Below are 14,470 nucleotides of genomic sequence, written 5' to 3'. Positions count from 1 at the left end.
GCCGCGAGAGAGTGGAGGCGTGGGGCCGCACGTCCGGGGACGGAGCAGGGACGCACCTCGTGCTTGATGGTTCGGCCCATTGTCGCGACTCTCCAAATACTTTGGACACTTCCCCCTCTTGAAAGAGAAGAATACGATCCACGAGAGACGGGACACGGAAAGCGTCGCGTTGTCTCTCGGCGCATCAGCCGCGGGAGGAAGAGAGCGTTGGGGCCCACGTCCGGGCAGGAAGCAGGGACGTGCCTCACGTGTTTGGTGGCTCTGCCAGGACACAAGAGCCGCTGGCTGCATGTCGCGCTTCTCCAAATATTTTGGACACATCTCCAATCATCCACGAGACATGGGACACGGAAGGCGTTGCGTCGCGCGTCGGCGCATCAGCGACGAGAGCAGGCAGGCGCCGTGGCCCACGTCTCGTCGCGTCGTCTCCCGTGTTTGTTGGCTCGGCTAGGACACCAGATCCGTCGCACTTCTCCGTATGTTAGCAGGAAGTAATCCACTTCTTATAATCACTTTGGATGTGGAAAACATTTCTCTTGTAATTATTCCTTGCAAGAATATTATGACATTATTTAATTTATAGTCATAATTAGTAGTTAGACTGTCCGTATCGACGACTTCTTCTGTTTATGGCGAACATGAAGGCGATATGAGCATCTCATAATAGTGTATGAGCATCAACTGGTGGTTTGGTGTTCCCTTCTCCATCATCATCTTTAGGACCACAGTTCAAAGTAGATATCTAGTCCTATTCCATTTCCTTTTTGTAATAATGTACCATTGTCCTTTATGCTACGCATGAGTTGTAGAATGGTGATAGAAACAATTTACAAATAATTTGTTGGTTTGATTGAAATAAATTGATGTCATTTATACTTTGGTTAATCGTCCACTTGACTTGCATTTCGAGTATTATCGTATTTGGAATAGAGGAGTCACTGACTATTCATGATTTAGATGAGAATTTTTTTAATTGATATTATTTATAATTTAATGTGATAAAATTTCATCGTAAATTTAACTTAGTAAAATTGACTCTATATAACTTGTGTTTCGGGTATTACCATATTTGGAATGGAGGAATCACTAAGTATTCATGATTCAGAATAAATTTTCTCGAAGGCAAAATATATGTATCTGTGTCTCTTATCTCACTTTAATTTGAGGACATAAGACTTTAATGTTCTATATCCCCAATGGAAGATTTGATAGTTATATATGAAAGGACATGTCGCTTGGACAAATATCCTTTCGTGATAATATTGAGATATTTTTAGGCTCTATAAATAAAATTCTAAATCCTTAATTAATTCAGTTCAAAGTCCAACATAATTATTTTTTTAATTTTAATATTTTTTATTATTTTATTTTGTTGCTTTGTTAAGTGAAAAAGATTAGTCTAAGTCATTTCACAATTGTACTCATATGAGATATAATTCCAAATTAATCCTAAGATAAAAAATCTTGATCAATTCCTCATGCAAGGATAATATTTTATCTTTCTAAACTTTATTATTTTATTAATTTCTTAATCTAAATCCAAATACATTTTACCCCGATATAAGACTCATCTAACAATCAAATTAATATATGCCCATAAGCATCAAAATGTCATAAGTGTTCATTTCATTTGTTTTGAATAATAGTAAACTTAAAAATATTGTTTTATATAACGTCACTTTATATCACAATAAATTTTTATCATCTTTGATAGCTAACATGTTGTGTGTTCAGTAAATATACAATGACCCGATTGATCGAAAAATATCTTTTCGTTCTTCTCAATTATATATTTACATATGGCACATCAACTTTAACGTGGTGTTGATATATAACTAATGATTTCTTACACCCTTCTTAATTATATATTAAAATAGGATAGCATCATCTGACAACCATTTAAGAATCCTGAAATTAAGACGTGATTTGTGATTTGTGATTTCCTCAACTGCACGAAAAAATATCGCTGGATAATAAACTAAAAATCCTCTCTTCCCACATACATAAATAAGACATTATATTCAACTATTTCATATGTACTTTTCAACGTCACAATTCAACTTATCAATTTGAGCAGCAATCTAACCTGGATAGAGCATCTCTCTCCCTGGCCAGAGATTTAGTGTTTTCTTACCACAATGATGGATTATTCTTCTTCATGGTTCTTTTATTAGCTTAAATTGGTTTTGAATGAGTCCCATAAGAGAAGTTCTTAGATCTCTGAATTATGTCTTCAGTAAATATGGTCTAGAATGGGTTGTTTGTGTCCATGATCAAGATTTGAAACCCACAGCTTTCTTGTGTGTACAACTCACAGATCATCTTCCTAAATATTTTGATATGAGGGTTGACTAAATAGAATAAAGCAGAAGTCTGACAGTGGAAGAACAAAGAACATAAATAATTGTTTGTTGTAGCTTGCAAACACGTTGATCTTTCCTACCGGAAGATGAACGGAAGCTTGTTCTTGATGATTGTAGCATAATGCCTTGAGATGAAGCTTGTCATATGCTTTATAATATTTCATCTTTGTAGTTCCAAGTACTACTCTTTCTCCTCAAATGCAGAACTTTCATGTCACACGTTCCAACACGAGGAAGACGACTTGCAAAGCACGGCCAAATCGCCGCTCGTCAACGGTACTGTTATTTCCTCTCCACTCTCCTCCCTGCGTCATTAACTATATCCCCTCCTCTTCCCTTCCACCATCTCGTCTCTTTCGCGTTCTCCAATCCAAGGGGGGAGATTGCCGAAGCTTCTGTCCCCTTGGGCATCGCGGAATCTTGGCGGGAGGAGAAAAGACAGCCCCTTTTCATCATTCGAGGACTGAAATCAGAGAATGGCGGTGCGTTTTCGCCCCTTTGAGATGTTTTCGACCATCATGTTTGGCATTCTTGAGAAATCTGGAATTGGTTTCTTTTTGGCTTTGATGTGGTTTTTCTGGTGGTCTTGTCTTAGGAATCAAAGGTTTGGTGGGTTATTTGTAGCACTCTATCTGCTTGTTCTAATGTTTCTTTTAGTGGGAAATCTAATTGAGGTTTCTGCTCTCTTTGGTAGAAGCATAAGAATTTTTTCTGCCTTCCTTCCCATCTTTGGAGGCATATGGACCATCTTCTGCTTGTACTATTTGTGTTGCCTTGATTGGTGTAAGTAACAGGTGTGCACAGAGATGTGCTTTTATGGATTTTGATGTTTGAATGTGGGAATGGTGAATTTCCCAATGTGGAGTGTTATAGAATCAAATATGATTTTATCCTGCTGTTATATTCACAATGCTTTCTGATAAAAGCTGAAGCATTCTTCTTGGATTGCTTTGGACTGATTCATGCACCACAATTTCAAGTTGAGAAGGAATTGGTGGTAATAAGAACATTCTGATTAAGAGCACCAACTTGACATACTTGTGAATCATGACAAATGTTTTGATTTCCATGATTTCATATAAGATTATTTATCTCAGTTAGACATTTGGATCCAATAAAATCTTGATATCACTTTGCTACATTAGATGTGATTGTGCATTTGGGACACCAAAGGGATATGTCTCAAAAAAAATCTGTGTAATGAATTTGGTTCTATTTCATGGCACAAAACATTTATCCTGCCTTTTACGATATGCATTTTGTGATTCTCTATCAAACTTGGCCTTTGATCGGAGAAGGTTTCGGTAGACCAAGGCATAAATCAGTAGCCACTTCATCTATTTTTTTATCTCTGTCACAATGACAAAGATATTTAGTGCATAATCGTTGAGAATTCTTTCCACGATCGATGTGCCAACTTCATTTTTTTTCTGGATAGAAAATGACCGGCTTCTGGCTTTATTTGGATGCAGCAACAAGCTCAAGTGCCTCAGTTCGGCAACTGGGAAACTGCTCAAGATGTCCCTCACACACAATGCTTCAATCATGCCCGGAGGAGAAAGAGTGGAAGAAATGCCACCAATCCGATTGATCCTAATGAAAGCTCAGAAGCTCATGCTAAAGCTACATCATCACCGGACCGTGCAGCTCCATCTATAACTGAGTCCATTGCTGATACCACAAAACCCAAGGATGCAAATCCTTTGAAGACTAATGGTGGTAATTTTCGTCGAATCGCAACACCCCCTGTGCGCAAATCCCCTGCAAATCGAGCAATTTTTGGTGAGAACCAGAAGAGGTTTCAGGGTAGAATAGCATCAGAAGTCACTCCAGGAAGAATCAGAAGAAACCTCTGCGATCGAGCAAATGCAACAGTAAGTGTTGTCTTTACTGATGAAGAAGTCTGAGAAACGTATGCTGAGATGAGTTATTGCAGAGATGAGCAGGAAGCTAATGCTGTTTCTTTGGCTGGCAGCCTGACCATTATGTATTTGTGCCACCTTTCGCGGGATGGGATGAGAACGATCCAGCATCAGGCCAGAAGTATACTGAAGTCTTCAACAAAGTAGCTGATCAAAGAACTCCTGGAACTCCATTTAAGCCATCGCAACCGAGTTCTCTGAAGCAGAAAAGCACTGAACCTAAGGTCAGGATCTCTAATTGTTGGATCCAGCCATGATTTTATACCAGAAATATCCTATTTAAATTGCTCTTTAATCACATTTTCTTGTCAGATGACTACTCATCTTGATGGAAAAACTTGGCATGTTGTTTCATGGCCACATCTCATCATGCTCATACACTTGTATCAGCTGTACAAGAAATTGAAGATCTTCTGTGCTGCTTAATACATTAGTTTAATGTAAGCTTATATTCTTGTTTTTTCAGGGCTGTGGGTGCCTAAGCTGGATCTTTTGAGCTGAAGACTTCCTACCCTGGTGAGCATTTTTGGAGGTGCATGCAGAATTCTCCAGATAAGGAATGTCCAATGGAGATGGATGTGTTCTCAATATGTGTCTGTTTAGCATCTTATCATAATGTCATTGCATGTTTGTATGCAAGTTTGCATTTTCTTTTTCTTTTTCTTGTATCATGGCTGCTGCTTTACAAGCTTGTTGACCATTTTCTGGCGTTGACTTTGATGCTAAAATGAAGAAAGATGGTAACTCTTTTCCAGGAATTTCAGCTGAAGTGGCATATAAAGCTTATTTCAGAGGCATCAATAGAACCAGACACTGAAGTCAACCCAATAGAGAGATGGTGCAGACAAAAAGTCAATCCAAAATGGTCAGAGGTGAACTTATTTTTTCCGCATCAAATGTGGATAACATCCGTTAACATCCGTTAACACACTAACATCAGTGGGTGTCGGGACGGGTAGAATTGGGTCGGGTGGGCCGAACACGTGTGTTGGCTGTCCATGAAGTAATTGTATTACACTGATGCGCCGAATGGGAAGCATAACCCCATCGAAAAATGTGAAGCACTTACCAGAAGTCACCCGCCTCGACACCACGCGCACTGTCGAACTCCCATCCTCGTGGGTCCCACCGTTGTTCTTTCTCCCGGTCCTCGTCCCGTCTGCCTCTCCCGACTCTTCAGCCTTCCATTTCCGCGCACGAACACACTCTGACCCTAACCACCTTCTCCGTCGCTCTCTTCCGTATCTCCGATGCCGCCCTTCTTCTCCCTTGCCGCCCTTCGCCTTCGCCCCCTCCCGCCGGTTTCCGCCGTCCTACGCCGCGCCCGCGCCCCCTTTCACGCCGGCTCCTTTGCCGCGCTCTCCTCCCGTGAGAAACCCCGTAGGCCCGCCCCCGATAAGAACGTCCTCAAGGCCAGGGACGTCGTCAAGGACCTCCCCTCCGCCACCTCCCCCCTCGACTCCGACGACGACCGCCGCCGCCACCTCCTCCCCTCCCAGGCCGTCGGCCTCGTCGCTGCCGCCCAGGCTAATTTCATGCGCGTCATCGTCGTGTCTGCCGGCGGGGAGCCCGAGAGCCGTGGATTCCTCGGGAGCGACCCCCGGGTGGGGCGGGAGCTGCTCTGCGTCGTCAGGGCTCTGCTCAAGAAGATCAAGAGGAGGGTCCTTGTCGGTGACAGGGTTCTCGTCGGTTCCATTGACTGGGCCGAACGGAGGGGGATGATCGAGGACGTATTTAAGAGGAGCTCTGTGATCTTGGACCCGCCGGTCGCCAATGTGAATCACCTACTGGTCCTCTTCTCGATGGATCAGCCAAAGCCGGAACCGTTCACGCTAACCAGGTTCTTGGTTGAGGCGGAGTCCACCGGGTTGCCGCTCACGTTGGCGATGAACAAATCGGATCTTGTTGGCGATGAGGTTTGGTCACCAGCTTGCTTTCTTATTCGATTTCTTTGACTCGCCAGCTTGCATTCTCGATCGTTTTCTTCGGCCGATCATTGATTTTGAAGGTGAACTTGTTCTTGTGTGGCTTCGGATGCCATTCTTTGGTTGATTCGTCAGTAGCATGTCAGTCTGGTTGGTATTTTATTTTGGTGATTGGGGTTTATGTGGTATGGTAGTGTATAAAAATGAATTGAGCTTGGTGCTTAACAACAGAACTATTTTAGTTCAATGTGAATCTATTAGTTAATGAAACCTAAGGTAAAATCAATCTCAGTATATTGGTTCCAAAGCTAAAAAATGCCTCAAGTAAAATGGGACTACTAATAAAAGATTACAGCTACAGAACAAGTAAATTGGAATTAATCTATCGAATTGCATGATCTTTAGATGGCACAGTATTTAAAATTGAACTAACCATAAACCACAAGAATAAATTCGATAGTTTAGACTAAAATGACATACAAATGGCAGGATGACTTATATACTGATCTAACATTCGGGCAATCTGTGTGGGAAAAGAGCAATAACAGCAGGAAAATGGACATGGATCTCCACCGAGTTTTTGAATTGTGTTAGAGTTGATGAAAAAGAGGAGTGTGTTGGTAAGGACTTTAAAGGGTAAAATACTGCCTAAACTGATATAAAAATGGGAGAGAGATAAAGATGCTGCAGAGAATTGGATGGAGAACTTATAAGGTGACTATGCTTGAGATAGATGGGAGCCCTCTTTTTCATTAGTTCATTAGATACTGCTGATTAGAGCTTCGCCAAGACGACGGGAGATAAATGAACGAAAAAGAGTTTCCATTTACATAGTGGGGAACTAGGTTGGGTCTTGCCTTTTCTTTATTGCTATATTACATAATCACCCTGTAGAAACAGCACAGGTGTGAAATATGCTTCTATTGCAGACTGTGGGAAGATGGCCTATTATGAAGCCAACTATAGCGATACAATTTGTTAAAACATGCTTGACACCTTCTATATATCTTTAATGTAAGATAGAAGGGTTCTGGAAAGGTCCTTTCATGTAGTTTATTATATAACTATTTGTAACTAATCCAAATACAAGCCTCTATTCTTTTTCTTTCCAGATTTAACATTTTCATGTACAACCCTAACTTGTTCTAGGTAAAAGTACTTAACAAAAAGCTTCATCATTTGGTATAGTTCAACTAGTCAGGATAGCGATCACCTTGTTTTCTTGAACTATCTAGTTTTTTGGATCATTTGAATTAGACATATAGGCTTGTTGTATGTTTCGTAAAGGGTGTGCTTTCCAGAAAATGTTATGTTTTGTAGTCATATTTGTGGTCTAAAAAACATTTACTAGTTTACTGTAGTTTGGTTCACCTGTTTGGAGAGTTGATTTTTTTCGAGCAATATCTACTCATGCATTTTGTTTTGGGTTAGAATTGTTTAATTTGCCTATATTTGGTGTGAGTTAGATTGTGTATTGAACTTTTCTTTCCGATTTTGGCCTTGGCCAATGGATAAGTTGAAACCACATACAAAAACTGCCATTCTTGTTTGGTGCAGGTAGCTTTGGTTGGACTTGGCCTTTTCTTAATTTCTACCATATTAAAAAATATAAAAAATAAGTAAGTCCATAAAAAATTAACGTAAAAATGGTAAAGAGAGAAATTCATTCACTACAGGTCTTAGAGCATGAATTTTAATCTTTCATTGGTAAAATATCCTCATTTTAATCTTCTTTAATGAGAATCTGGAATTGGCTATATTTGCTACGAATACTGTTAGTGTTAGAAGCACAATTAAATTTATTTTCTTCATATTTTAATTTTTATATTATATTTTTTTGAAAATTGAGATACTGAAATTTTTTGGCATGCTTACATATGTAGTTCATGTAAAGATTATATTTTACAGTGAAATTGTTATTGAGATTTTAAGAAAGAAATATATTCATGATTCATAATCGATGATTTGATTTGGAAGAAAGGGGGAAACGTTGTATGAAGATCTCAGGCATACCAGGTCTAAGTCTATCTCACAGGATTATGAGTGGTGGATGCTTTGGTGGTTGTCAAATTTTGAACGAAACAGAACTTGAAATTAGTTATAGAAATTAATCATAAAGACAACAGACTTTTTCTTGTTTGACCTAGGTATTCTGACAACTAAAATTACAAACTATTTTTAAAGATTATTTAATGCCGGTGAACATGATTCGGATGTAACAGTGACCTAACAACCATTGAGCATTTAGTAGTAACCAAGGTGTTCTGTTACCATTTTAACATGTAATTTTCAATCTCATGTAGGATTATCTTCTTCTTGTATGTTTGTTGCGAATATCTGTGAACATCTGTCTGTCAAACTTTGCTTCCTACCTTCTATTAAATGCCTAGACACTAGGCTAATTGGACATATTTCGGACATATGTTAGTTCAGGCTGGTTGCTTTTGTTGCAACATATGTTGCAAATAAAACACAGGTACAATGGTACTTAGAGTAATGTAACCCAGAGGTCTGCCTGTATATAATGTCTTGGAATAGTAATTTGGTGTTTTTTCTAGTGACTAGTTGTCCATTCTGTCCTTTCATGGCATTGCATCACTCAACAAGTGCAACTTTTTGTCTCATGATGGACGCTAAGTGGAAATTGCCTCTCGATGTCATACTGCTATTCTTTTAGTTTGAAAGGTAATTGACTTATGACACATTAAAATGAAATTTTTGTTATGAAGTTGGGATCGATTTGCTCTCGTGCTATTGTTTGTGAACTCATTAGAAAGGATTGATTCTAGTGGCAGTCTTCCGATGAAAAGACATGTTGTTAATTGTTATGACTTTAACAAAGTACGTCTTTCATTCATTTGTGATTAAACCTATAAAGTATCACATTGAGTACCCTTGAATGTAAATTGACTTCTGTTTTACATTTTTATGTTGATTATTATGATTAATAATTATAAGGGCTGTAATATGAATTCAACATAGGTTTTTCATATATTATTTTAGAAATCGATCATTGCATGAATGTGTAGTATATCATGTTTCTTGGATGCAGACTTTATCTGCCTGGAAAGAAAGGCTACATGGATGGGGCTATAAGCCACTATTCTGCAGTGTTGATCAGAAATCTGGATTAGCTGCTCTTGAAGACAGACTGAAAAGGCAAACGACTGTAGTTGTTGGTCCAAGTGGTGTTGGGAAGTCCAGCCTTATCAATTCCTTGAGGCTCACCCTGAACATTTCTGATGAAGAGAAAATAAATAAGTTTCTTGAGCATGTACGTATATTTAAAAGACTATTAAATATTTTTTATGCATTACATATTTGTTGTTGATCCAACTTTCTGTTTGTATTAAATGGGGATTCTTGTCTGTTACACATACCTTGTAAATTTCATGAGGTGTAGGAATGAATTTTGATTAGCTGATTTTAAGCATGTATAACATACATGATAGTGATTAGGCTTCTCATTTGACTGTTTTATCTAGAACTTTACTTTTCAATCTATCCATGTATATGATTAATTAATTTATAGTGTTATCATTAGAGGATAGCCCTTCATTTATATTACAGTTTACATAATCATTATATTGAAAACTTTTTGTTTTTGCAAAAATTGGTCAGTATGAAAGAAGTAAGTGGCTAGGAGAACAGCGTGTTGGCAATGTGTCTAAAAGCGGCAGAGGAAAGCAGACAACACGACATGTTTCTTTACTTCCACAATCTGGTGGAGGCTACCTTGCTGATACTCCTGGCTTTAACCAGCCGAGTTTGTTGAAAGTTACAAAGAAATCTCTTGCAGAAACATTTCCAGAGGTTTTGTCTAATTTGCATACTGTCATTCTCTCAATTGTTTCTTCGTAATCATAATGCTCGATGCGCTATCATTTTTTTGATGTCTTCAGATCAGACAGGTGCTTAGTGCTAGTGAACCCCTGAAATGTGCATTTAATGACTGCTTACACCTTGGCGAACCTGGATGCATTGTCAAGGCAGACTGGGAAAGATATCCATACTATGTGCAGTTGCTTGACGAGATCAGAATCAGAGAGGAATTCCAGTTACGGACAATAGGGACAAAGAGAGAAAGTGATGTGAGGTAAGATTAAGATAAAAGAGGTCAATTTGTTTATGAATGTATACAAGTCTAACATTCATTCGTTATAAGTTGCACGTTCGTCTCAGTGATCTAGACAGAGTCTCAATTGATTTATATTGGTTGATTGATAGGAAATTACTGTGACTAACACTTAGAACTATGACCACTCATTTTGATGTGTCAAATAGGATTGTTCGTATAATGGTATTGAAATCTGCACCACCACATTTAGTGAGAGAATATATGATTCATTATTCACGAGTGATTGGGTGGATATATTGAAGGTCAATGTCAATGTACATATTGTGATATTAATACTTGCGAAACAAGATGAAGTAAGCTGAACTTTTGCAGGTACAAGGTGCGTGAGATGGGTGTCAAACAAGCAGAACCACGACTTGAGCTTAAAAGGCACAGGAGGATATCAAGGAAGCGTCTCAACCAGTCTATACTAGATGATCTCAGTGATCTTGATGAACTCGAGGACTACTAGTCAGATGCTGAGGGAAGTGCTAGATGAGGCTGGATTCAGATAGATCTAACTGAAAGTCCAGGAAGGCCATTGCCACAAGTCCATTTTGTGTAAATAGTAAATAGTGGGACTAGGACAATGCTTTTTGTATATCTTCTGTTGTAGCCTTGTGGTGATTAGCAACTACGACTGTAGGACACTTATTCTGCTTACAAAATAATATTGCACATGAAAAAAAATTTCCCGCAACTCACGGTATATCTTAAACAAAGCGGCACAGGTTAGAGAAACAGTGATTTCATTTCTAGTTTGTTTTTTGCAGTTTATCAGAGTTTATGCTCCAGTTATGCTGCAGGTAGTATATGAAGAAATTCATGTACATCGCTGTGCTTATCTGATGTGAAGTTCTGATACTTGGGGTTCAACCTTTGGCAGATGTTTCCTCTTTTTTATGACTTTGTAGCACTGGATTATGAATGTCCTTGTTACACTCCTGCATTCTGAGACCACACTTTGTTTGTCTTCTGAAACTTTGATACAGTGTGTATGATTGTTCTCTTGTTCATTAACTATGGGGTTAATTAACTATGTTTTGTGTACTTATGTTTTAGGTGCACCCATATCTGGTTTGATGTGTTTGCTGAGCTGCTCACAAACACATCCAAAAAAGAAAACAGAAATAGAGACTGAGATATTTAACACAATTAGGAAGAAGGAAGCAACACAAGATGTTTTTTTATATAGTTCATTGCCAATGGATATTCACATAAAAAAAGACATGAGAAATGGTTATTGAGCAAACAGAAGTCTTATTAAGTGAACATCCAAAGCCTTCTTCTTTATTCTCTTCTCTGATCAACTACATGTTATTGAGCAAAGATGGAAAGCCAGCCCTCAGCCTCCTTTCAATTCAAAGCCCTGCAACCTCTGCAAACCCAATGGAATACAGTCAACAACTAGTCATAGGCAAGAGTAAAAAGTAATAGTAAGTAGGATGGGTGGATGTACAGAAGAAAAGATGTGTTCTTACTTCCACATTTTCCCTTGGGGACAGGTTTGCCACAGCGTTCGGCAACATAGACAGCCTTCTTCAAGCTAATCTTCTTTTCGATCCCTGGGGGGATGTTTTTGCAGAGACATGGCACATCCACCTTTTTGATCTCAGCGCAACAAGTCTTGGAGGGCTTGATTTGTGGCCCTTTGATCTTCACATACTTACCACACTCCTTCACTAGCTTCGAAAGGTTTGCTCCGCAGATCTGTGCTTGTGCAGGAGAAATCAGGAGGAATGCTGCAACCATGGCCAAGACCAACAGGGACAAGGGAAGCCTGCGTGCTGCCATCTTTGCGGACTCTCTCGAACACCAACCTCGAATCACGTCTTGTGGATAGCTGAGTCGAACCGAGTTGGGGAGACTTTATAGCATTCCGGGGGTGTAGTAGGGGGAGATTTTGCTGGCTACGAGTATCCAAACCTGCCAAAGAACAAAGAACACACATTGATTGCATGATATATTTTTAAGGGACGCAAATAATGATTCATGAGATATTTCAGTGATTAAGTGATTACCATAGTGAAAACTTCCTTTTCTGAATTTTCCTACACTTGGGAGGCATTTTTGGCGGTGCCATAAGCATTTAAGAGTTGATTTGTTTCCGTATGTGTAGATATTTCTACGAGAATAAAGAGTTTATTTTAATGAATATGATCGAGAAATGAGAAGCAAACATTATCTATTGGGCATCATCTCTATCTCTAGAAAGAAATTAAATAAGCCAAGAATGAATATTACACTTTTCATTTGTTTTGGTGTGCACACACCAAATCTCTTAGGAAAAATGGAACATTGGTGATCATATCGAACATTTGTGTTGAGCGAATCCCCCAACCTGAGAGTGGATATGTTATATTCATCCATCTCTCTCTCTCTCTCTCTCTCTCTCTCTCTCTCTCTCTCTCTCTCTCTCTCTCTCTCTCTCATGATATGATATATTCATGGATCTCTCTCTCTTGAGATGCATTTAAGTGCGTTCACTAATGTAAACGACAAGAACTTTGTATTCTTCGTCATCATTTTTCAGGGCCACGGAGACGGAAGGATATACTAGAAGTAAAAAGGATGATGAGGTGGATATTTTTCTTTTGAGAAACAAAGTTGGCAAAGCATGGGATGAAAAGAAAAAAGGAAAAAAAAAAAGGATGACATGAAAAAAATAAAAAAAGTATATTGATTAAATTTATAATTAATTGATTTAATGATCCATTAATTCGAGTCTCCGATTCGATCAAGATGATACTTATATTTGGAATCACCTTCATCGTATGTATCACGGAGAACAAATTTAGTAATTTTTCTCTAATTCAAATCAATATTTATAAATTATAAAAATATATTCAATATTATAATTTTTAAATTATATTTAAAAATATCATTAAAATATTTATAGTTTTATCAAGGTGAGATGAGTTAATTGATATATTATCGTCTCATTTCTCGTGTATATCAATCTTTATTAAAGGTTCTCTTGGTATCTTAATATAAAATTATTATTATTCTTAGCTAATTAGAATGTCTTTACACTTTAAAAAGTTATATTTACGTTTTTATAGTTACAAAAATAAAAAATCTAGATTTATTTATCATAACGTTGTTAGTTTTATCAATGAAAACAAGAAAACAAAATATAAATGAGTAATTTTAACATTTCAATGTGGTGATAGAGATGTCGTTGGAGGCCACGAGTGATTGTTATAGATAAGGAGAGCGACGATGAGAAGTGAGAGCCACTTTGTACCTACGTTAATACCGACGTAATTATCAAATGATGAAAGGGCTACCAATGCAGATGTCGTTCGACGCTGCTCGGTAACTATATTAACATCAACGTAGATACAGAACGACGTCGTTCAACATCTACATATGTGGTCCTTTTATCGCTCGACAACTATGTTAACGCTGAAGCAGGATACAGAGCGGTGTTGCTCGATAACTGTATTGACATCAACGCAGATGCAGAACAACGTTGTTCAACATCTACATATATGGTCCTTTTATCGCTCGATAATTACATTAACGCTGAAGCAAATACAGAGCAGTGTTGCTCGCAATTGTGTCGACATCAATGCAGATGTGGAGTGGCCAATTAAGTGACATCGCTCTGCATTTGCATCAGCATCAACATAATTATCGAGCGATGAAAGGGTCATTGATGTAGATATTGAGCGATGCCACTATGCCTTTGCATCGGCATCGATGAAGTTGTCGAATGGCGTTGTTCAGTATTTACATTGGCGACCATTTGTTGCCTGGTAACTACGTTGGCATCGATGCAGATGCAAAGCGACCCTCACCTCTTATGTCACTTTTATCATCCATAATAACCACTTGTGACCTTCAACGGTGTTACTATCCACCATAACAAATTGAAATATTAAAATTATTTTTTTTATTTTCATGTTTTTGGTAGGGATCGAGATACTAAATCTAGCTAATTACAGGAGTAATATTATGTAATTAATCCTAAGAAGTTTTATTATTAAGTTAATATTCAAATGTTTGATGATTAGTATCCGTGCTTTAGGTTCGAGTCGATATGAATATCTAAAAATATTCACATGTGAATAAAAAAAATAATTTTTTTCTTTTAAAAAATATCTTATTCATTAGCTCTAAGTAGATGTATTTGAGCTT

The 14,470-nt window shown here is 38.2% G+C and overlaps 2 protein-coding genes across 3 annotated transcripts; both read left to right on the top strand.

Annotated features, from left to right (window-relative positions):
• Positions 1–2,437: 2,437 nt before the first annotated feature.
• On the top strand, positions 2,438–4,921 carry LOC103987122 (RPM1-interacting protein 4). Of its 2 annotated transcripts, none has more exons than XM_018826973.2 (4): positions 2,438–2,639; positions 3,836–4,237; positions 4,339–4,509; positions 4,752–4,921. In XM_018826973.2, the coding sequence occupies exons 1-4, from the start codon at positions 2,562–2,564 to the stop codon at positions 4,779–4,781; spliced, it is 681 nt and encodes a 226-aa protein (XP_018682518.2). In that variant the 5' UTR covers positions 2,438–2,561; the 3' UTR covers positions 4,782–4,921. The 2 variants fall into 2 exon arrangements, with proteins under 2 accessions (XP_018682518.2, XP_009403603.2); XM_009405328.3 differs by having other exon boundaries at positions 2,612–2,845; positions 4,752–4,919.
• A 434-nt stretch (positions 4,922–5,355) lies between these two features.
• LOC135675886 (small ribosomal subunit biogenesis GTPase RsgA 1, mitochondrial-like) lies at positions 5,356–11,027 on the top strand. The gene is made up of 5 exons (XM_065186504.1): positions 5,356–6,201; positions 9,263–9,484; positions 9,832–10,023; positions 10,113–10,306; positions 10,661–11,027. Exons 1-5 carry the CDS (start codon positions 5,536–5,538, stop codon positions 10,797–10,799), a joined length of 1,413 nt encoding a protein of 470 aa, XP_065042576.1. The 5' UTR covers positions 5,356–5,535; the 3' UTR covers positions 10,800–11,027.
• Positions 11,028–14,470: the final 3,443 nt, after the last annotated feature.

The sequence above is a fragment of the Musa acuminata genome, chromosome BXJ1-6, assembly GCF_036884655.1.
Source record: "Musa acuminata AAA Group cultivar baxijiao chromosome BXJ1-6, Cavendish_Baxijiao_AAA, whole genome shotgun sequence".
NCBI classification, from domain to species: domain Eukaryota; kingdom Viridiplantae; phylum Streptophyta; class Magnoliopsida; order Zingiberales; family Musaceae; genus Musa; species Musa acuminata.
The sequence above is the reverse complement of the archived record's forward strand: the minus strand, read 5'-3'. Positions and strand labels throughout refer to the sequence as shown.

What these genes read in the sequence shown, in the direction of transcription:
- LOC135675886 (XM_065186504.1), top strand. Translation starts at nt 5,536, where the DNA reads ATGCCGCCCTTCTTCTCCCTTGCCGCCCTTCGCCTTCGCCCCCTCCCG. An exon ending in TAAATAAGTTTCTTGAGCAT is followed by an intron (nt 9,485 to 9,831) that starts GTACGTATATTT and finishes AAAATTGGTCAG; the next exon opens with TATGAAAGAAGTAAGTGGCT. An exon ending in TTGCAGAAACATTTCCAGAG is followed by an intron (nt 10,024 to 10,112) that starts GTTTTGTCTAAT and finishes TGATGTCTTCAG; the next exon opens with ATCAGACAGGTGCTTAGTGC.
- LOC103987122 (XM_018826973.2), top strand. Translation starts at nt 2,562, where the DNA reads ATGCAGAACTTTCATGTCACACGTTCCAACACGAGGAAGACGACTTGC. An exon ending in CAAATCGCCGCTCGTCAACG is followed by an intron (nt 2,640 to 3,835) that starts GTACTGTTATTT and finishes ATTTGGATGCAG; the next exon opens with CAACAAGCTCAAGTGCCTCA. An exon ending in GCGATCGAGCAAATGCAACA is followed by an intron (nt 4,238 to 4,338) that starts GTAAGTGTTGTC and finishes TTTGGCTGGCAG; the next exon opens with CCTGACCATTATGTATTTGT.